This window comes from Cyrtonyx montezumae, unplaced genomic scaffold, assembly GCF_038088225.1.
Source record: "Cyrtonyx montezumae isolate F1298 unplaced genomic scaffold, pur_monq_1.0 scaffold_1, whole genome shotgun sequence".
Lineage (NCBI taxonomy): Eukaryota > Metazoa > Chordata > Aves > Galliformes > Odontophoridae > Cyrtonyx > Cyrtonyx montezumae.
This window is the reverse complement of record NW_027071825.1, coordinates 875,966-897,534: the sequence shown is the minus strand read 5'-3', so window position 1 is coordinate 897,534 and position 21,569 is coordinate 875,966. Positions and strand designations below refer to the sequence as shown.

At 48.5% G+C, this 21,569-nt stretch overlaps 1 protein-coding gene across 2 annotated transcripts; it reads left to right on the top strand.

The window, feature by feature from the left end:
* Positions 1–1,289: 1,289 nt before the first annotated feature.
* SRSF11 (serine and arginine rich splicing factor 11) lies at positions 1,290–17,517 on the top strand. Of its 2 annotated transcripts, none has more exons than XM_065737618.1 (12): positions 1,290–1,450; positions 5,710–5,843; positions 9,772–9,881; positions 10,701–10,793; positions 12,030–12,079; positions 12,863–12,990; positions 13,732–13,813; positions 14,793–14,924; positions 15,349–15,438; positions 16,006–16,101; positions 16,631–16,769; positions 16,878–17,517. In XM_065737618.1, exons 1-12 carry the CDS (start codon positions 1,323–1,325, stop codon positions 17,070–17,072), a joined length of 1,377 nt encoding a protein of 458 aa, XP_065593690.1. In that variant the 5' UTR covers positions 1,290–1,322; the 3' UTR covers positions 17,073–17,517. The 2 variants fall into 2 exon arrangements, with proteins under 2 accessions (XP_065593690.1, XP_065593682.1); XM_065737610.1 differs by having other exon boundaries at positions 16,875–17,517.
* The last annotated feature ends 4,052 nt before the right edge of the window (positions 17,518–21,569 follow it).

Below are 21,569 nucleotides of genomic sequence, written 5' to 3'. Positions count from 1 at the left end.
ACAAAAGATGTAACTTCAGCTCCGAGCTCTCAAACACAGCTCTTCTGGGGGAAAAGAAAAATAAAAATGCTTCTTTCACTAAGTTTCACTGGACTTAAAAGCAGTGTGTGTGGTGCTAACATCCAGCACAGGTCAGCAAGCACACGTCTTGAGAGCCCACCACCCGCCAGGCACTCACTTCCAAGAGCTGATTTGGTCTTTTCATCTTTAACCACTGCTCTTCAGTTCGTTGGCATCACTGGGCATTGCACAGGGAAGCAGCGAGCAGCACTGTGCAGGGAAGCACTGTGCAGCATTGCACAGGAAGGGCTGGGCTGTGCCTGCATTTCCCAACACTGCTGCACCACTCGGCTCTGCACAAAGCTCTGCGTTGTGCTCACATCCATTCCCGTGGGAGGAAGGTGTGTCTGTGGGGCAGGAGAAAAGCTGAACCCAGTGGGACTCCACGGTCACAACACCACATGGGAAAGGCCCTGGGGAGGGACAAACCTCCGGGTTTATTAAAAATTCACTGCTTAAAGAGCACCTTCCTGCATTTTGGGATGTAACTGGCAGCTTTCCTATTAAATCCACTATGAGACGCTCCTCCACAGCACTCAGCACATCCACCACAGTGAGTGCACACAGCAAGGCATCTCGTCCCTGTATGGGATCCACACGCAGCTGTGCTGTGCTCACAGCAGCATCTCAGCGGGTGCCCCTACAGAGCTCCGACACATCGCACGAGGCCCTAACACGCCAGCCCAGCTCGGGCTGAGGCCCCGCCGCCCACCTGCCCCTTTAGGGACTGGGCAGAACCCGCAGGGTGCACGAAGGACGCGTGGGCTCACAAACACCACTAAAATCTCCAGAGCCGCCCCGAGGACGCGGACACGAGGCCCGTGGCCTCACAGCCAGCAACCAGCCCGCACTGCGCACGCGCGACGCGTCCCGCGCGGCCCTGAGCGCCCAGCGCGCATGCGCAGAGCCGGAGCGGCGCCCTCCGCTCGACTGCGCAGGAACCGACCCCGCGCCTTCCAGGGAGGGGCAGGGGACACGCGCATGCGCAGAGCCCGGCGCTCGGCGCCGTGAGGCTGCGTGGGTCGGCGGAGAACGCGCACTGCGCCTGCGCGGGGGCGGCGGCGGGGGATTGTGGGACACTGCGGCCCAGGCAGGCTGGTGAGGCGGCCGCGCTGCGCCGCGGAGCTCCTGCGCCAGGCCGCGGTCTGCGGGACGCCCGCCCGGCCCGGAGCCCGTAGCCCGGGTGCTGCTCGGGCCTTGACGCGCTCTTCCCCCCTCCCCCCGTTCCCCCCTTCCCCCGATGTGTTTGTAGCTCCGGCGCGATGGCCTCGAGCAGCGGCACCGACGTGATCCAGGTCACCAACGTCTCCCCCAGCGCCAGCTCCGAGCAGATGCGGACGCTCTTCGGCTTCCTCGGAAAGATCGAGGAGCTGCGCCTCTTCCCCCCCGAGTGAGTCCGCGCCTCCGCTCCCCTCCCCCCCCCCCCCTCCCCCCCCTCCGCCTGCATGGCCGCTCCGCAGCACCGCACGTGGGGGTTGGTGGGCTCAGCGGCATCCCGGCTGTCACGGGCGCGTTTTTAGTGGGGTCCCCTCGTTCCGGGGCTGATCCCCGGAGCTGAAAGCAAGAGAGCGAGCCGTTAAACGAGCGCTTCCCGTGTGTGCGTGCAGTTCCAGTGCGCGGAGCGGGCGGACGGTGGTACGCGTTTAGTTTTAGGGCGATAGCCTCCTGCTGAGCGCTTTTGTGATCTGTCGTTCCGTCGTCAATCCCTGCCAGCTCAGGATCGGGGAAAGCTGCCCGCCGTGCCGTGCAGACTGGGAGCGTGCCACGTGTGCTGATAGGCTGCTGGAAGTGGTGGGTTGGAGACGAGAATGTGGAAGGAAGCGGAGTGTAACTGAAGCAGTGCCGGCTGTGAGCGCTGCTTTGTTACGTGCCGGGGTGGCTGTGTGTAATGGCACAGCCGGTGGTGCTCGGCAGCCCCCAGCAAACTGCCTGTACACAGATGCAATCGCTGGATGTGCTGCTTGGTGTTTCCACGCGTTGTCTGATTTTCTGGAGATGTTATTATCAACAAGCTGTGTTTCTGAGGCTTTGCACGGTTTTAGGTACATATTAACTTAATGCGTTAATGGATCACTTCTGCGGGTTCAGAACGGAACAAAGCTCAGCCCAGCTTTTTTACCACGGGGGAGGCTGCCAGTCCAGTGTGTGCTTGATTTAGCTCCTTTGCACAAACTTGTCATGAAATGCTGGCCTTGCACAGTGCAGCTGGTGGATCTGCCCTGGGTTGCTTTGAAGTCTGCCACGCATATGTCCTGGGATTGGGTTACAGGAGGGCTGAGGTGGCTCTGGGGAGCTCTGAATTGTGCCCTTGTGTCTGTCGTGTTTGATGTTAGTTAGATACTGGGGGATGGCTGGTACCTTCAGGGGAACCTTTTGGATTGTATCCTGGTGTAAGGCTGTTTCTGTGTGGCTCGGATCCTGCTCTTCCCAGCTCACTTCTGTTTCCTTTGTTCTGGCACTGGTATTGTGGCTTCTGCCTTCACAGTGCGGGTGAGGGCTCTGTGCTGGTGGAGGAGAAGGTGACGTGGTGCAGATAACCTGGGATTCTGGGTGTCTCAAAGCATGAAAGGTCACTGAGAACGTTTGGCCTACGTTCCTTTTGTTTCAGCTCTCTAAGTGAAGGAGGGTAATGCAGTGTCGTCACGTAGGGTTATTGTGAAGATTTTAGCCTTTGTGAAGTTGTAACCATAGAAAAACCACGGAGGAGGTCGGTAGAGAGCAGGAAGTGTAGAGTAACAAAATGGGTCTTGCACAGAAGGTGCAGAAATATTGAATAGCTGTTGGAGTGAACTTTGTTGTCTCAGTGGAAAACTGGCATTTTTCTAAACTGTGTCATTTAAATTAGCAAAAAGTTGTGCAGATGAAGTTGGAAAAGGCTTTTTTTTCAGGCTGGGTTGCATGTTTTACCTGACAACTGTCAGGATTTCTCCTGCTGTTCCCTTTGTGCCTCTGTCCCTGCGGAGGTGCCATGGTCACTGCCCTGCAGCAGTGGCTCCACCAGGAGGTGTGGCTGTCCTGAGTGACTGATGGTGGGTGGATGGATGCTGAGGAGGCTCTGCTTTCATTTCATGCTGAATGGAAGTGGATTTTCCAATCCGAGTAGGTTCTTTCCTCTGTGCTGAGGCCTTTTCTGCTCCTTCTCCTCTAAACGTGGAGTCCTGACCCCATGGTGAGCAAAAGTGGAGGGAATGGACTTCTGAGAGAGCTTGCAGAATACATATGTGTATAGTATTTATATATATACTGTATGACTTTGTTACACTGTGTAGATAATTTTAATTTTGTTATACATATATATATTTATATTGCACACATCCACATAGAAATATTTTTATATATTTATATGTTTCCAGACATGTATAGAAGGTGATTTCAGTATGTCTTGTTTAGCAAGTGAAGATTGTCTTTCTGTCAGAACTTATAGAAGAAACCAGTGTGAATTCTGGTCCTGCTCGTGGCTGGGAATGGTCCAGTCCAATCGTTATGAACAGAGAAATGTATCAGGAAGAAAGCATATCTGCTTGAAAATTTAATCTACGGAGTTAAAGCTTAATAAAATTAGGAACGTGTGTTATAATTTTGTATGTTGGATGATGTGGTATTCGGCAAGATCTCCTGCCTTCCCTGTGATAACTGCACGTGACAGTTAGACAATCACCCTCCTCAGATGAGCAGCTTTGCTTGCCTATGCCAATGCTACATGGTTGTTCTGAGAAAAGGATGACTACTTCTGGTTCCTCCCACTCCAGTATGAATATGGTGATGTTGAAAGACACCTACTGGCACACTCTGTTCATTACAGCCTGATCCGTGCTTGATTTTGCAGCAGCAGCAATACTTGTGTAAGCAGCACGAAGGCCCCTTCCAAAATAAGATGCAGCATTTGAAATGCAGACTGTAATGTGGGGGAGCTTGGGAGGAGGTATGCAGGGGTTAGGAGGTGGGGGCTGGAATGCCCTGTTGACCTGAAGTGTTTCAGCACTGGTACGTTGTTGATGCACAGTAAATCATTGTGTGTCTCAGCGCTCCTTGGCATGATTCCTCTGGTGCTGCTGACTTTGAGTGGCCTTCTCTCGGTGGCTCTTTTGAACTTTCTTTCCTCCAAGAGTTTTGCTCAGCCACAGCTTTGGGAATGTTTTAAAAATGAAGTGCACCAGTTCATATTCTGTCATACTGCACGAGCATAGCCTGACATTCTGTTAATTGATCTGTAGATCAGCTGGTTGTGCAGTGAGATACACAGACACATGCCTGGCGTGTGCATGTAAACACAACCTGCCTTGCTTCATCCTCCTGTGTTCTCAAAGGTATTCCAAGAGTAAGTCTGAAAACTCTGTCCTGCGTTTAAATAGTAAATGGCTTATTTTTATACCTTGGATTAGTATGCCATCTGGGTATGCCCCGACTCCTTCGTTGATTTTTCTTTAAGCTTTACTCCTCTGATTTTTGCTCAGTGGTGGTGAAGGTTTTTGCCATTGGCACTAACAGGAAGCAAAAGTATTAGATGTATGTTAGTATATAGATGCTGTTTTCTGTCATTCTTGTTTCTCTTGAGTTGTGATAATCCCTATTTCAACTGATTAAAGGCTTGGTCAGCTTTCCAGATAAAGCAGTTTGGCAGTGGCATGCATTTTCAGCACGGTTTTGCTAGCTGTTTCTGGATGCTGGTTAGTATGGGCAGGTCAGTGCCATGAGGACCTGGGGAGCGTTGTTCAGAGCCAGCTGCTCAGGTGGGTTGGTGTCAGACTGGGAGCAGCCTGGCCCTGGTTTGGAAGTAGAGCTTTAGGAACCTGGCACTGCTCCCTGTGCCCGCTGTGCACCTTCTGGAGGCAGCTCTTAACTCACCTCTATGCAGTTCTGTCTACATAACATTTTCTTGTGCTGTCCTGTAATTTACATCACCAACCAAAGGAAAAATCTGCACAGCTTCCATCCAGGATGGGCGTTTGAAATCTATTTCAGAACTTAGTACTGAGTTGAATTTTTTGCCTTCATTTTTTCTGTAGTTGTCATTGTGTTTCCCCTGGGGCTCATGCACCCTACCATTCTTTCTTATCCTTGTAGGAGGTAGATGTTTCTAGTTTTTAGAGGGACTCAGAGTTTCCACATGCTCCTGGATTTTCCATAGGTGGGGATTTTTCACAGCCCTGCTGAGGTGCTGTGAGCTGTGGTGAGAGCTGATGGCTACAGATTGGTTGTCCAGAAGCTCCTCACCATTCTGTGCAGTTTCAGCTGTGGCACTGCCTACATGGCATGCCTGAATTTGGGCTTTGTCGTGTTAATGTTGAGTTAATGTTGAATAGCAGGCGTGCTGAGCAGCGTGCCTCCCTCCCAAGGGGTGGCAGTGGTTCCTGTGTGTGTGCTCGGCCACGGGAGGGAGCACGGTGAAGTTTGGGCTAGAAGCATTTACAGAGTAGTGTCAGTGAGTAAAATAATCATCATATTTTGATCATTACCCTCCTCATAGTTCACTCCAAAAATGGAACGTGGCCGCTAAAGCAGAGAGCACACAGCTCCCGTTGCTGAGGACTTCTGTAGTACGTAAAACAGCTCTGTTTTCCTTGAGTGAAGCGTTGGTCTCCTTCGTTTGTCACAGCTAACAACAGCTGGCCACAGGCCGTCTCAGTAACCTCTGCCCTTCTCTTTCAGTGATTCTCCTTTGCCCGTGTCATCGCGTGTGTGCTTTGTAAAGTTCCACGACCCCGACTCGGCAGTTGTGGCGCAGCATCTGACAAACACTGTGTTCGTTGACCGGGCGCTGATAGTCGTTCCGTATGCAGAAGGTTTGTGAATTGTTTCCTGGTCTATGAAGCCAGCATATGATGACATTTTATTCCTGTCTAGTTCACAAAAATGAGCATTAGTAAAATGTCAAACGTAGGACTGCTAGCATTTAAAAACCCTTGGTATATTGCAATTGGCTCATGGATTAAATGCTATCTTTACTTAGTGACTGAATGAAATTGGGAAGCTTACCTCTTATTTTGTGTGTCTGAAGTTGAGAATATTATCAGGTTAGGCAGAATTACGTGCAAATTATGCTCTTTATTGATGTCAGTGAGACATTTTCCTAAATGGAGTTCTGCAAGCAGGCCACCACTTGAAGGAAATTTTGCCTTAAGTAGCATTCGCATCTTTCACATCTGAATAAATCTCTTCATGAGAACGGTTTCTCCCTCCCTGAGAGTACATGGGAGAGTAGGTAGTGCTTTGTGAGATATGCTGCCACTGCAGGCAGTGGGGGGCTTCCCTGGAGAGCCACTCCCTCTCGTTGTGAACTCCGGTATACCAAGGGTTTCACTAGTTACGATGTAATTTGAAAGTGAGATCCTCCAAGAGGTGCCAAATGGGCACTGGTACTAGTTTTTATTCCAAGTTTTCTTGTTCAGCCATGCTATATTTTAATAGAATTTCACTAAATAATAAACTCTTCTCTCTGTTATTTGTGTGTGTGATTTTTGTAGTGGAGAAGGCAAATGCAAAGCCCTTCCAGATGACTGAAAAACAGTGGGTCCTCTGCAGCTACAGGGGATTCTAGACATTAACTAAAGGCCAGCAAGCACTCAAGTCCCCAAGTGTTTTCCTGGTGTAACCACTTGTTAACTACATTTTCTCTTCTTCTTTTTATTTTTACATTTTAGGGTGTTACAGTAATTTGAAAGGCAATGAGCAGGGTTTTTGGAACTTAAAAACTGTGCTGAGAAGACACCTCTTCTTGCAGAAGTCTTATTAAACTCTTCTAGACTTGCTTTAGAAGTAATTGATTTCCATTGTACTGTTTTCTTGTGCTGATTTACTTCTGAAATGATGGGTTTTCCCAAATAGCTTGAATTAAATGCCACCTCTGCAGATTAAGTCATGCTACAGTAATAAATTTGGTGTACAGTCTGGGTTCAGCCCTTTTATGGAGACGTTACAATGCTGTAAGGATGTCTTTTGAGGCCTGGGGAACTGTCTTGTCTTTGTATTCCTGCAATTTAAGGGATGTGGAAACTTAATTTATGCACCGTAGGAACCCGCAGCGTGACCTTTGACTGAGACACGCTGCCTTTGGGGGGTGCAGAGCATGTTCAGAAATTGCTGTGCACTTACTGCTTCTGCTTTCCCTACTCCAGGTATTGCAGTGTAGGGGAAGGGCGTCTTGTTCTCCTCTTTGTATTAAAGCATGACATAGTAACAGTCCTCCAGAGCTGGTACCAAAACGTCTCCAAGGCCCGTGCTGATCAGTGTCAGTGTTGAGCTTTTCCAACAAGGATCCAAACAATTTCCAGCTGGCACGTGAAACAATCTGCCTGCTAGTTTCAGTTCAGATTGTATAAAGATAATAAACGACTTCATTGTATGTTAACGGGCCTGCTTAAGTCACAGAGTTCCTTACGGGCTGTTTCTTGTGGTGTTACAGCGATTCAGAGCGTGAACAGTTTTGTCATAATGATGTGGCATATCCCCAGCGGCGTGTTCAGCCAATGAAGCTCTGCCCCTTGTTTGGTAATCACATGCTGTTGTCCCTGTACGGGAGCACTGTTTTACCTCTGATTGCATACTGCCAGGGTCCCAATTCAACAAGTTACTTAAGCACCAAGCAGCAAGTTTCTTAAAACCGCAGTGAAATTGCTCACGTGCTTAAAGTCAGGCAGATGCTTAACTACTGTGCTGAACTGGGCCCTCACATCTCTTATTTTCTGCTGTGATGATTCTGTTTTGATATTGCCTGTCGCTAAAGTAAATGTTTATTATCTGTCTAGTGCAATAATTATCCCCATATATCACAAGCGCACTCCAGTCTTAGCACACACAGACACTTTGGTGTTGGCTGTTGCTTTGTGTTGTAGAGCTATACACAAAGTCTACGGTAAGGTTTAGTATTCATTGTAATTTTCACTGTGATATTCCTAGATTTGGAAGGAGCTCTAAGATTAAAGGTGGCTGGGGGGGTATCTAGGTTCTTTGGTTAATGTTTGTTTCTTTTGTCTGTTTCTTTTTCTTTCATTTCTACATATTCATACAGTATTTCATGGTTCTAACAAAGCAGCAGTAAAAAAAGCTCTTGAAGCATGAAAATTAACTGGTGAGGGGCCTCATTGCTTTTTCTAAAATTGTAGTGTATTTATTTCTGAATACTTTTTTAAGAAACGATTAGAGGATCGGATGCATGATTTTTTTAATGAATGCAGATCTTCTCTGAGGTGTCTCGAGCTAAGTCTGAGGATTTGTATTTCGATGCCAGAAATGTTGTAGCTGCACTAATTTGAAATGTTTAGCTATAATTGATAAATATCCTCTGAGACATAATTTTGCATGCAAAATTACCCCATAATCTCTCTGTAGGTATGTTAATATATTTATGCGTTAATGCCCTTTATCTAAATGACCTTTTTCCCCTCCTCTCCCTCCATAACTTTTGGTATCTAAATTGATGGCAGCTCAATGACACGAGCAAGATAACAGTGCTGTGTGTTATACATTTGTTTATATTATCGGCACTTCTCAGTATAGGTGGAAGGAACCATTACCTTTATTTAACAGTGGTTTTTCTTTTTTGTTGTTGTGTTTTACAGTTCTTTTCCCTGGTTCAGCCTGAACTATATACCAGGCCCTGCTGAAAATACCACCCAACAGTTTTCTTCTGCAGCTTATCCAGTTTCTCTTAAGTGCCCTGTACATATTGTATGTTTTATGATGAGATGCAGTTTCGTAATATGTGTTACAGAAACACTACTGGTATTTGCAAATATTTAGTAAAATTGTTTTATTGAACTCTCATTTTGGGGGCTTGGGCACATTAACAAATTAATCCATCTGTATAGGGCTTTTGCTGTTGGATAGAATAAAAAAAAAACCACCTACATAAGTACTTGTTACCTGGTAGGACCCTTCAAATGACACGTGCAGAGCAGGCAGTAAAGTAAGACGCTTGTCTTAGTTGGCTGCAAGATTTGGGGCCAGAAGTTTCTTCCGTAGCAGCATTCTTGGTACAATAAGCATGGCACATATTGGAACATAAGCATTTTACTGCACAGGTAAGGAATGTGCCACCATGTCCTGTACGTATGTGCCCACACACACACACACAGTGTGTTTGGAGATCTGCTGAGTCGCTGGTTTTTATTTGACAAGTCAGCAAAAGCCCTACGCTTGATTCGACCAAAAATATTTCCGTACCTTCTCTTTAAGTTTTACAAATTTTATATGGTAGGTGTAAAAGAAAACATAGTGAACTGTACCATATTATTAACCCCTAAATCAAACTTTTTTTGTCTTGTGTATCTTGATTTTTCTGTGTGCTTTATAGTGAAGCAGCCGACACGAGTCGTTGTTCATAAAACAGCTTTTGAAAGTTGAGAGCACACCCCTGGAGAACCGACTGTGCTTGCTTACGTTTGGTTCATGACTTAAAAATCGAGTACAGGTGATGAAATCTTGGCAGTGTTAACAACAAAGTAGTGTGTATTGTGCTATTTTTTTTTGCTCTAGATACTTAACCATTTGTAGAGAAAAAGGAACAGTCAAATTTTCACGCATTGAAGTTTCATTCTGACAAAAAAAAAGTTAATGATAAATATTAATAGACATCAAGCTTTGTATTTTAGCAAACATAAGTACTTTCAACAAACTCAGGTGGTGTATCAGGGAGACATTTTCTTGGGTGTATTTGTGTATTTTCTGCTTTCGGAAAAGAATGCATTCTAATGCCAGGCTGTTTCTCTGCAGGAGTCATTCCTGATGAGACTAAGGCTTTGTCTCTCTTGGCACCAGCTAATGCTGTGGCAGGTCTGCTGCCTGGAGGTGGACTCCTGCCTACTCCCAACCCACTTTCTCAGGTAGGCTTTGTGCTTGGGCCGGGTGAAGGGAGGCCATTGCTCACTCACTGCCTGCTTGGCTGGCTGGTTGGTTTCCAGACAGCAGAGTGCTGTGCTGGTGCACAGGGTGTTTTAGTTTCCATGCCCCTGTGGGTAGCGTTGTCACAGCCGTCTGATGCATTTTTTTGTCAGAAGGATGACTTGCTCCTAGGAGGAGTACTTCTGTTTCCCTCGCGTGCTGCTGCTGGGGTCTCACGGCCTCCTCTGTGTTTGCATCTCAGATCCTTCTCTCCATTGCATGCTTCCCACCAGCTCTGGCAAGAAGAGCTCTTACAGATGAAGTTTAAATCCCTGAATGTCAGGAGAGTGATGTGCAGTGGAGAAATAACTTCCATTAACGTTACAGCCGAGGGGGGGGAGAAGTTAAAATTGCTCATTAAATACCCAACAAATCACGTGGAAGGTTAAAACAGTGCGGATAGTATGTTGCAGGAAAAAGTGTTCAAAACGCATCATGTTGGAGCACCGAAACAAGGTGCAGGAGGCAGAGCAGGAAGAGCAAGGCTTCAGTAGCTCTTAGCTTGGGCACAGCTCTTCTGTGCCTAACTTCTGATATTTCTGACTGCGTGAAACATGTACTCGTGTGCAGCTCTAGAGCTGAGCTTTGAAACCTGGGAAGGTTACAGAGGAATGAGCTGACTGGCTCGGAGCTTACGGTGACTTTTCACGGTGACTCCCGACAGAGTTTTGTTTTGGAGTATTTGTGGAACCCTTGGGACCCTGGAGCTAACAGTTCTTACCCACCAGATGTGCTTTGGCTGATTGCTCCTTTCCTTACAGATTGGTGCTGTTCCTTTAGCTGCTCTTGGAGCTCCTGCTCTCGATCCTGCCCTAGCTGCTCTTGGGCTTCCTGGAGCAAACTTAAACTCTCAGGTACGTCACACTTTGTGCAGTGTTCCCTGCTGTCCCCTGCTCCTCCATGGGGTGAGGTGGGGCTGCTCTTTGCTTTCAGCACTGTATTAAGTAACAAGCTGAAGGTCTGGATTTCGTTTCTTGCTACCCTCCTCTCCACTGAGAAGCAGTTTTCACATACATCAGTTCAACAGCCACCGTCTGAAAATCCCACGATTGATTTTTCTGAGCACCTCTTTGGAATAAGTGGTGTCTGTAGTGCTTTCAAATTAAATGTCAAAAGAACCTATAAATAGTTTGAGACTGAGGGTGAAATGCTTTACATGTGACTTTACCATCCTGCGAATCCATCTCCTGACAGATCAGCAGTAAAAAATGATGGCTGGCTCCTTAATTCTGCACTTGTGGAGAGCACCAAGGCTTGGTTAGATTGGAGGTTTGTAAAACTGGAGGGGGGTAAAAAAAGATTTCAAGATTTCTACTCACTAAGAAATAGTGGGTAGAACATTGAGCTCGTGTGTGAGGTATAAGAACCAAGTACTGTACAGACAGCATAACCCATAGATGAAGGAAGCCTTAGTTTATTGCAGTGCTGAGGAAATCCCTCATTAAGCATTCTGTTGGTGCATGCCACGTGTGGCAGTAAGCATTCTGAAATGCTCATTAGAAAAATACACGTTGGGAATGATAAGTGATTATTTCCTTTGTCCATTGAGCCAGTTGGACCAGGTTCTGCAGATGGCCACCTCTGCTTAGACTGCTGGATACAAAAGGCTTTGCTCTGTTAGTGTACTGCTGGTTCAGGAAGTGGCCAGTGCTGCAATACCTGGATTTTCTTAGGAGCTGTAAAAGAATTTCATGCAGTTCTTAAAGGAACTGTGCTTGTTTGATAAGTTGACATTGAGAGCTGGTGGGCGTGCAGCACTTCAGGAGTATTGCATGCATCATACAATGACTATGTTCATTTTTATTTGGAAGTGCTTTGATTCTGTCCAGCAAAGGCTGTTGGTCTCCTTGGGGAAAAAAAAAGTGCTTCAGTGTCTTCCAAATGTGGCGGGCAGACACTCATCCCCACCCCCATCCACAGGTTACAGAGTGGAGCAGTGCTGCTTTCTGTCTGTAACTCACCCGGGGTGGTTCATCCGTGGGCACTGCTGCAGTCACTGCCAGTGGTGCACTGATGATCTTAAGCACATGCTTCTTCCAACATGAATTTAACTTTTCTCTTTTCTCCTTCCCCCCCCCCTCCCCCCCCAGTCTCTTGCAGCAGATCAACTACTGAAACTGATGAGCACAGTGGATCCAAAGTAAGCTTTGTTGTTTGCAAGCAGTTGTACTTGTGGGAAACACTTACTTTTGGGAATGACATCTCTTGTGATTGAGAATTCCATGTTTGTTCTGCTGGACCTTAAGGTTGGAGAAACCTCGTGCTGTGGGGGTCATTCCTGATTCTGTCTTCTCTGGAGGGAAGAAGAGGACAGGAAACTAAGATTATTCTGCCTTGGATCTAGAAATAATCATGATAATAATAATTCTTTGATATTTGAAATAATCAGTTCATCTCCAGAATTCCATTTTGCCAGAGACAAAAGCTGAGTTTATTGTATGCCATTTTGGTCCCTCCTGTGCTGGTAACGTGGTGCAGCTGGCAGCCACAGCCACGGTGGTAGGAGACCGTAGTAACAGTCTGCATGTGTTGTCAGAAGGTAATAAAAGCCAGCAGGTTTGTTACTTGATAGAAAGAAGGGAGCAAATAGCAAATATTTGTGTTTATTGTTAACTTTTATTTCAGTGTTTGGAAAAAGAATGCCTCTCCAAAATGATACAGCACGTGAACAGCAAGTAGCAGAGGTCTGTTTGTAAGTCAGAGCTGTCTGCCAGCGTCTGGACCTCTGTTCATCACACACTGACTTCACTGTAGACTTCTTTTGCCACAGACTTAATCCTCTGTTACCTGAGCAGTGACAAAATGCAGAGGGTGGTTCACTTGGATCGGTCATTTTGGACAGGCTGCGAACTGGCAGTGCAGGCTTGTGTGCTTTGGATATAGAAGTGTCCCAAATACAGAAATGGCTGTTTGTGTGTTCCAGGTTGAACCATGTTGCTGCAGGACTTGTTTCACCAAGTCTGAAATCAGATACCTCCAGTAAAGAAATAGAAGAAGCTATGAAGAGAGTACGAGAAGCACAGTCGTTAATTTCTGCTGCTATAGAGCCAGGTAACTTCAGATGGTGGAGTCCTTCGTTGGAGGTGGTGGTTTGACATGGTTCTGCTTGCTGTTAGCTGAATGCTTTCATTGTCTGTGGTGATGGGATTCATGAGTCACAGTTGTGATCCAAGTAATTGCGATACTGAGATGCAGCAGGATGATGCTGGGAGATGTAACCTCAAGTTACCTTTGCTCTTGGCACTTATTTCCTTTAATTCCCCTTTTTTTCTTGTGGTTTAGTTTTACAGTTATCAATTTCAAAGCGATGCAGCAGTTCATGAGCAAATGTTGTATCCAATAAAGTTTGAGAAGCAACTGAGAGCAATGTGAGGGGTTCCTCATCCTTCATGAGCTACCTGAGAGATGCTAACACAGCTGCTCATTGCTCTCCAGCTGCCCTTCTCTAGGGGGCTTAAATTCAAAACGACCCAAATTTTGACTTCTTTGATTTTGGATACGAATTTGTGGGGTTTTATGTCACAGAAACACAGAATTGTAGGGGTTGGAATGGACCCCTAGAGATAGAGTCCAGCCCTGCCACATGTGTCAGTGTCACCTGTCCATCCTCTTGAGAAAAAGGAGAGCTACAGCTTAACTTCATATGTCAAAAATACTCCTTAGGTATTCTTTATCATATTTACAGTGTGAAGCCCAACTTGTTTGTCTTCACAAGGTCTTACTGGTTAGGTTACTAGCATAATAATAGTTTAAAAAAAAAAGCCAACTGATGCTTTTCCTTTTTAACTCCAGACAAAAAAGATGAAAAGAGAAGGCATTCAAGGTCACGCTCACGCTCGAGGAGGAGGAGGACACCTTCTTCATCCAGACACAGGTAGCTACTGGGTTTGCTTCTAGCAACAAAACACATCCAGAACGCCGCTGAAATTATGTGCTCAGAACCCTTCAGAGTGGTGTTTGTCTCATGGAGGCCTGGAAGAGCTGTGAGGAGAGCTGAGTGTGCTTTGGCCCCGTGGCAGTGCGAGGGGAGAGCCTCCTCCTGTTTCTGTAGGAAGGGTTGGAGAGCAGTGCTTGCAAAAATACCTTCAGAAGTGCTTCAGACTACAGCAGTGTGACGTTGAGGAGCAGTGGAATAGCACAGCTGCTGGCGTGGCTTCCTTGCCTACCTGTGTTGGACTGATTTTAGAGAACAGACTACTTATGTCACATAAGCAGCAGCTTAGCACAGAGCCTCCATTTACATGGCTCTTTGCTGTCAGCAGTTTCAGTTGTCAGAGGCAGCCTGTTGTACAGCACTTCCTTAAACCTCTCTTCTTTCATTGTCTTTCCAGTGTGCTTGTGTGAAATGACAGTTTGTCTTAAAACCAGGCCCTGAGAGACCTTTGTGAGCACCAGTCTTCATGCACACTGCAACCTTACGTGCTGGGCTGCTCAACACTCAGCTTGGTCTGCTCAGACATCCCAACTGAAGGTGTTAACACCGACCTGCCTAAGCAGAAACACTTCTGCCTTATTTATTTTGTCAGCTTGTCAGCCAGTGTGTGCCAGCAGCCTTTGTGAGGCTGTTATAACTGGCCTTCTCACTTGTACGTCTTTGCTGTCTGCCAATCAGGAGTTGTCTGTATTTGGTTTTGGTGTGTTAAGCATTTCTTCACACTTCAGTAGTACTTGCCACTTCTCTCTGGTGGGATTGCTGTTTTAGCAGCAGGGTGCTAGGAGAGCTGACTGAGGAGCCACTCGTCTGGCTTGGTCTTCTGTCTTCTTTTTTCTGTTTCCTGCGTTGCAATAGAGTGAGCATTGAGCTGATCAGCAGGTCATGTATTTAACTCTCACGTGCAATGTACTTCTGGTAGACGGTCAAGAAGCAGATCGAGGAGAAGGTCCCATTCAAAATCAAGAAGCAGGAGGCGATCTAAAAGTCCGAGGAGGAGGAGATCTCATTCCAGAGAGAGAAGTAGAAGATCCAGGAGCTCATCCAAAACCAGGTAATCCTGCTGAACTCCTGATGGGCTGGAAATTGAGTTGTGAAGTGGAGCTTGCCCTGCACGTGTGCAGTCAGTTGTGTGAAAAATAGATGAGGTGAGCTCAGAGCTGACAGGAACCAGCGTGGGTTGGCTGGGAGAGCTGGGTCGTGTTGGCTCTGGGGAATGGGAAACGTGGGCCTCGAGGAGCACAGATTGAGTGCTGTTCTCACACAGTAGTATCTATAAGAGAGCTGTTCTCGTATTTATTAAGAAGTAAGTTTGGGTTTCTTTCCTATTAATGTTAATGCAACTGGCCCTGGAAATGATTGGCTGGCATCTGCTAGCTGATGAAGTTGTTGTGTCTTCGTCTTTCTGTGCTGCAGTAGTGAATGTGACTCGATAGCCTGAAAAAGACTTCAACATAAAATGTGTGTTTTATTGAAAGGGATAAAAAGAAAGAAGAGAAAGAAAAGAAGCGTTCTAAGACCCCCCCCAAAAGCTACAGCACAACCCGGCGGTCCAGAAGCACAAGCAGGTACAGTGCCTGGAGAACAGCCCACGTGTGCCCACTTCCAGCGTGCTTTGTGCACCTCATGAAGTCATGTTCTTATTAATAGGATGCTGGTGATTGCTGTGGATGTGTTGGGTGTCTGCATACGTGCTTGTACGAGTGCACCTGTGTCTGTGAGGTGCTTTGTAATTCCCTGCTGAATTGTTTGGGCTTAGGAGAGTTCCTGCGTGTGCTGCATCAGAGTGCAGTGCTTTGGTGTCGCTTCTGTGCTGTGTCCTGGTGTCTGCACCATACACTCACATGATGTGTAGCGTTCCTTTTGAAAACTGCTTCAGAAATGAACTCGATGGCAATGAGACCAAACTCTTTTGTCTCTGCTGTGCTCCTCCCTGGAGGAGCTGGAGCTGGGGGGTTCTTGTGAAGGCGGTGGTGTAAGAGGACGTGGCTTACTCTGCTGCTCAGCAGCTGCATGGGCTTTGCTGATAGCAGGAGCATAACTTACACTGCATATCTGCTGAGTGTTGAGCTGATCTGGAACCACAGATGCATTTGGAGCTTAAAAAAAAAGGCTTTAATCATTCCTTCCTGCAGAGAAAGACGGCGTAGAAGAAGCAGGAGTGGAACACGGTCTCCCAAAAAGCCCAGGTCCCCCAAGAGGAAAATGTCACGGTCCCCATCTCCCAGAAGGTCCGTGAGCTGCAGGGGGGGGTCCTGGTGGCAGCTGCAGCACAGCCTGCGGTGCTGTCGGGGTGGGGGGCTCCGGGTTGGGTTTGTTTCTCCTCCCCAGCCCAGGAGCTGCCTTCTTGAGCCGGGTGGGTCTCTGCTGCCTGCTGCCTCCTTTCTCATAACTCAGCTTCGGTTTCTGTACCTGGGAGCTGCATGGCTGGGGAGCAGCATGGGGCTGAGCCCTCCAGCTCTGTGCAGCAGTGCTCTGCTGCCTTCTGTGGTGGACATGTGAAGCCCTCCCCCGCAGTGTGAGGTCGGGCTGTTCCTTACGAGGGCTCTGTGGTTTTGCCCTTCCCAGCAGCAGCACGGCTGTCGTGTTTCAGTGCGGGGAGCTCAGGGTGACTGCTTTCATTCCGGGTGCACGCAGTCCTTCCTGCCCTCAGTCCTTCCTGCCCTTGGCTCTCAGGGAGCTGTGGGTAACGGGGGTGGGGTTTGTGTTCTGCTCAGCGCGGTCGTGGTTTTCATTCGTGTACGTATTCTATCACTTCAGGCATAAAAAGGAAAAAAAGAAGGATAAAGACAAAGAGAGAAGTAGAGATGAGAGGGAGCGGTCAACCAGCAAGAAGAAAAAGAGCAAAGACAAAGAGAAGGATCGAGACCGGAAGTCCGAGAGTGACAAGGACGTGAAAGTATGTCTGAGGACCTGCTCGGCCCGCCCGCCTCGCTGCGGCGCTGCCCTTCTGCCCACGGGGCTGTGAAAGCAAGTGTTAATTTGTCTTTTTATCTCGGCAAAGCAGGTCACAAGGGATTACGACGAGGAGGAGCAGGGATACGACAGCGAGAAGGAGAAGAAGGAAGAGAAGAAAATGGCAGAGGCTTCCTCTCCTAAAGTGAAGGAGTCTGCGGCTGAGAAAGGAAGCGGGGAATCGGTGAGGGAGTCCAAAGTGAACGGGGACGATCACCACGAAGAGGACATGGACATGAGTGACTGAGTTTTGCCTTGGCAGCGCACGCGGCTGCAGACGTGCACCAGTGTCATTCCTGTGTGATTCTTTTATGCTGTACTCGTTAATCCTAAACATAGATGTATACAGCTCCCAGCTCCACGTGGTTTGTAAGGCTCCTGATACTAACTCACATCAAAAGCTTTCTAGAGAGGTAACCATCGTCGTTACGGCCGGAAGGGATTGCGTAGCCAAGCCATTTTTACTAACTTGGTGATGCTTCAAGCAAAAGTAAAAAGCTGCATGCATCTACAGCAGGCATGGACTGTTTGTTGTATGATCTCCTGTAGTAAATCAGCTCACTTATGATAGTGTTCCTAGACTTTGATTCATTGCAGTAATAGAGCAGTATAGGGAATGCACTGACTGCATGTTGATTGTGGCAGAAACATCCTCCATGTTCTGAAGTCCTACAGCATACAGTGGATCTACTTAAGGGTCTTAAATGTGACTACACAGAATAAAACCAGTTTGACAGTACACCTGGAGAGCAGCACGGTGCCGTGGGCGGGGTTGGCTTTGTCCTGGGCCGGGCTGTTCTGGGCTCTGTTTTGTTTCCTTTGTTTTTTTTTCCCTGGTGGTTTTTGGCTTTTACAAAAGTTAAAATGCACTGACCTTTCTGAGACCTTCGCAGACCTCTCCAAGGGCCTTTGAGAGCTTCCTGAGGTCTCACTGAACCTGGCAGTCCTCGCCCCCCCGGGCAGCAGGCAGCAATGAGCTGTGATGGCTCTGAGCTGTTGCGGGGAGTGGGAGTCCCTGCGTGGGGGTGGTCTCCACGACCCACCAGTCGGGTGTTGTTTGGTGAGCTGAAGGCGTGGAAGAGGTGGTGCATTTTAAAATCGACCTTGGTATGCTTTTAAAAGCAAGTCTACTTGATAATGTACTTTCTACTTGATCTCAAGTTGTATAAACCGATCCGTGTTTACTGTCACTGCGGTAGTGATCTCATGCACACAGTGATTCCATGTTTATGCAGGGTAGGTAGGCAGGCAGTTCTCTTAGTTACAGAAGTTCAACAGCTTTTACTTTTGTGCAGGTGAAGAGACAAAAGTAGGCTCCCGTCTGTGCCATGGTGATGTACAGTTTCTGAAATCGTTTTACAGAACTTTGATAATAAAACCCTTCAACTTCTACCCCCGTTCCTACAGAGCTGTGCTGCTGTTCATTTACGCTGCTGAGTGCGAGAGCCTTCACCTCGTGGTTTTCCTCCTGAAGTCCGTAAGTGCTCCGTCTTCGTGGGAGCTGTGAGGGAGGAGACGGCCGTGGGAGGAAGGGCTGCGTGGTGCTGCGTGGTGCTGGTCACACTTGGGGTGTGGATGAAGAGCAGGGGATGGAAACTCCTTTTTCACCTCCAGCAAAGTGAACTCTGCAGCTGCAGTGTCACTGTTTTTAGGCTTTGTAGAGCTGCAGTGTCACTGTTTTTAGGCTTTGTAGAGCTGTACGTTGTTCCTGCTCGGAGGATTTTGTCCACACAGAGGTCTGTGTCACCAAAACAGTTCAACCCTTTGATTGCTGAGGGGGAGAACGTGACAGCTGTGGGCACGGGGTCCTCGTGGCTGTGCCTTTCGTTGGGACATTGATATATGAAGTATAAGGGGACATCGATATGTGAAGTATAAGAACGTGAAACAATTTGTCGTGGATCCCCGGAGCTGGGTGTTGTGACGGTCACTGACTGGGGCTGAGCTCAGGGCTGACACACTGCATTGCTGTATGGTTTCAGCTCAGGGCAGCAGCAGTGTCACCTCCCCCTGCGTGCCCCCCCGCAGCACCAAGGCTGTGTGTGCTAATCCTGCACACGCTCTGTTCCGCTGCCCCCCGGGTAAGGCTGGCAGTGCATGGCTTTCACAGCCACGGATCTGAGGTGGGCTGCCAGGAGCTGGAGGAGCAGCACTGCCCTGCAGGAGCAGACAGCTCCCACACAGCACCAAGCAGTTCTGTGATAGCACCGTTATCACTGAACGTAACATCTGCCTCTCGAGGTGAGGCTTCCCAACTGCTCCAACAGTCTGCGTGTAATTAATCAGTTTAACCCTCACTGAGCGGCAGCTTGGGATTAATGCCATCCAGACAGACCCAAGTTTTGTCGTCTGGTAGAACCGGGGCTGCTGTGACTGCCCAGGGGAGCCACGGTGCACAGATCTCATACTGTGCAAGGGCAGAACGCATTGCTCTGCCCTGCTGCCAGTCCTCTGCCTGAGGGCACAGCAAGCGGTGCCACGTCCACTTGAAGCTGCTTTAATTCACATCTGACCACAACAGTGCCACTGCAGCAGTGTGAACTTCCTCCTCAGATCAGCTCCTGGGCTGCATGGCCACGGCCCCTACCACAAAGGGACCCGGCTGGAGCAGTGTCAGAATCAGACAATGTTTTGGTCTTTATTCTAACAAATGATACAACAAAACATCACTGTCAGTGAAGGGAAAGTTAAAAACGTGGACCAGAGCACGAGTGAAATGCAGAGAAGTGACACTGTTCCCATGGCCGTTACAAACTAAGGAAAAGAAACGTGGAGGTGCAGCACTGCAAAGTCTGTGAGTGCAGACCAACAAATGCAGTTCTGTGAGAGCTCCAAACACGGGCAGAAAAACGGAGGCGCTCCGGATGTGAACCGCGTGGGTTTCCAGCACAAACAGCCCCGGAGGATCTGCAAGAAATCATTCCAGTAATAAACCAGCAAGGGAGAGAAGTGAGCGCAGTACTGCATCAGCAGCTCCAGGGAGGAGCAGGGAAACGCAGTCCCTTCGCCGTGAGAAAAGCAGTGCTTTGGAAGACGAGATGTGTTCGGTGAGGGAACGACGTGCAGAATCCATCCGCAGCCGTTCCGTTTCGGTTTCCCCGAATCTGGGGCTCCCTGTTATCAACGACTCATAAAAAACATCTCACGGCCATCCTAGGAGCGGAGAAGCAGAGAGCAGAGGGAGCCACCATGCAGCAGTTGTCTGGCAGAGGTGGGGACGCAGAGCTGCCCCCACTGCTCAGCACTCACACAGCGAGCAGTGCTGCTCCTTTGCTCACACCTGCAGCCCGTTGCCAGGGCACTGCTTTATTGCCTACAGCTCCCAACCCGCCCACCCCCAGCCAGCCACCCAAGGGGGGGGGCTGCATCCCCCCTGCACACACAGCCCCCACATGGTGCTGCACGTCTCAGCTGCCGTGGGTGGCCGTGAGTAGCACAGATGTAAAAACACTCCAGAAGAACTCATCACACTTGGAAGAACAAGTCCTCTCATCCCTCCTGATGTTCAACATCTGCTGCCCACACAGCACTGCCATGGGTGACAGCCATCACCATTCCCTGTAACACCGCACCCAGCTGCCCGGGATCAGCCACCCTTCCCCATCCTCAGAGTCCCACGTGCTGTGATCCCAGGGGGGTTTGTGATCCCAGCTCTGTGAGGACACGTGCCCGTGGGCAGCTCCTCTGAGAGCACCCACAGCACTGCCCGCAATGCCTTTCCGTACTGACCTCCACAAGTTTTAACTACAGTGCATGAAGAATACAGCTTCCATATGTACACGTTTGTACAGTTACACCACGGCACTTTGATCCCAAAAAGCTGCCACACAGACAGGAGCACCACAGCCCTCACAGAGTGAGCAGACCAAGGCAGGCACTGCTGTCCTGCCAGGGACCACCACTGGGAAGGAGAAGCTCGAGAAGGCGGAGCACTGAGCTCCCACCTGAAACCAGCTACGAGGGAGAAATGATCCCAAGAAACGTTTTCAGCACCTGCAAACCAAATCCCCCAGGTGAGCCCTACTCCACGTGCACTACAAGCAGATAACCCCAAGGAAGAGCTGTCCTCACACACTGCCCTGGTGCATCCACGTTCCCCCATCACACAGCAGGACTCCTCAGTGAATGTGAAGGGAGAAGAGGTGACGCTGTGCAGCTCATCCCAAGCGTGCTAAGCAACGTGGGCACAGCCAGCACTGCCCAGCCAGCTCCAAGGAGACCTCGTGCAGAGCCAAAGGGAGGAGGGCAGGCAAACAGCCCCAGGCAGAGCCCAACGCTTCGGAGAGGCGTGGGCAGCACCAGCATGGCTCACCCCGAGGTGCCTCAACCCCTGCACAGCAAATGCTATTTCTGAAGTATACTGCAGTATGAAAATGCAACTGTTTAATGGTTACCATTTGGTTCATTCAACTACAGGAAATGCATTCCTCCTAATTTACGCTCAACTAACATTCAAAGTACTGAGCTATACATAATGATACGAAGTTTACACTTCTTGAAAACAAAGCTTGAAAGAATATAACGTGGTCATCTTAAGTAGGGCGCCGCTGGGAAGGACTGTATGCAGCTAAGACGTGTGCTGATGCTAATGGTCCGAGAGTGCTTTCTGTATCAACAATGTAAAAAAATTTAAAAAGGAATGGTAGTCCTCACAGCTGTTCAGTGCCCTCAGGGCCACCGAGGGGTCAGACTGCCACCCTGCGGCACGGGACGTACGCAAGTGTGAGGGGCAGCCGGGGGCTGT

Coding starts and splice junctions, on each gene's coding strand:
- SRSF11 (XM_065737610.1), top strand. CDS start 1,323: ATGGCCTCGAGCAGCGGCACCGACGTGATCCAGGTCACCAACGTCTCC. Junction 5,844..9,771: donor AGTCGTTCCGTATGCAGAAG/GTTTGTGAATTG, acceptor GTTTCTCTGCAG/GAGTCATTCCTGATGAGACT. Junction 9,882..10,700: donor CTCCCAACCCACTTTCTCAG/GTAGGCTTTGTG, acceptor CTTTCCTTACAG/ATTGGTGCTGTTCCTTTAGC.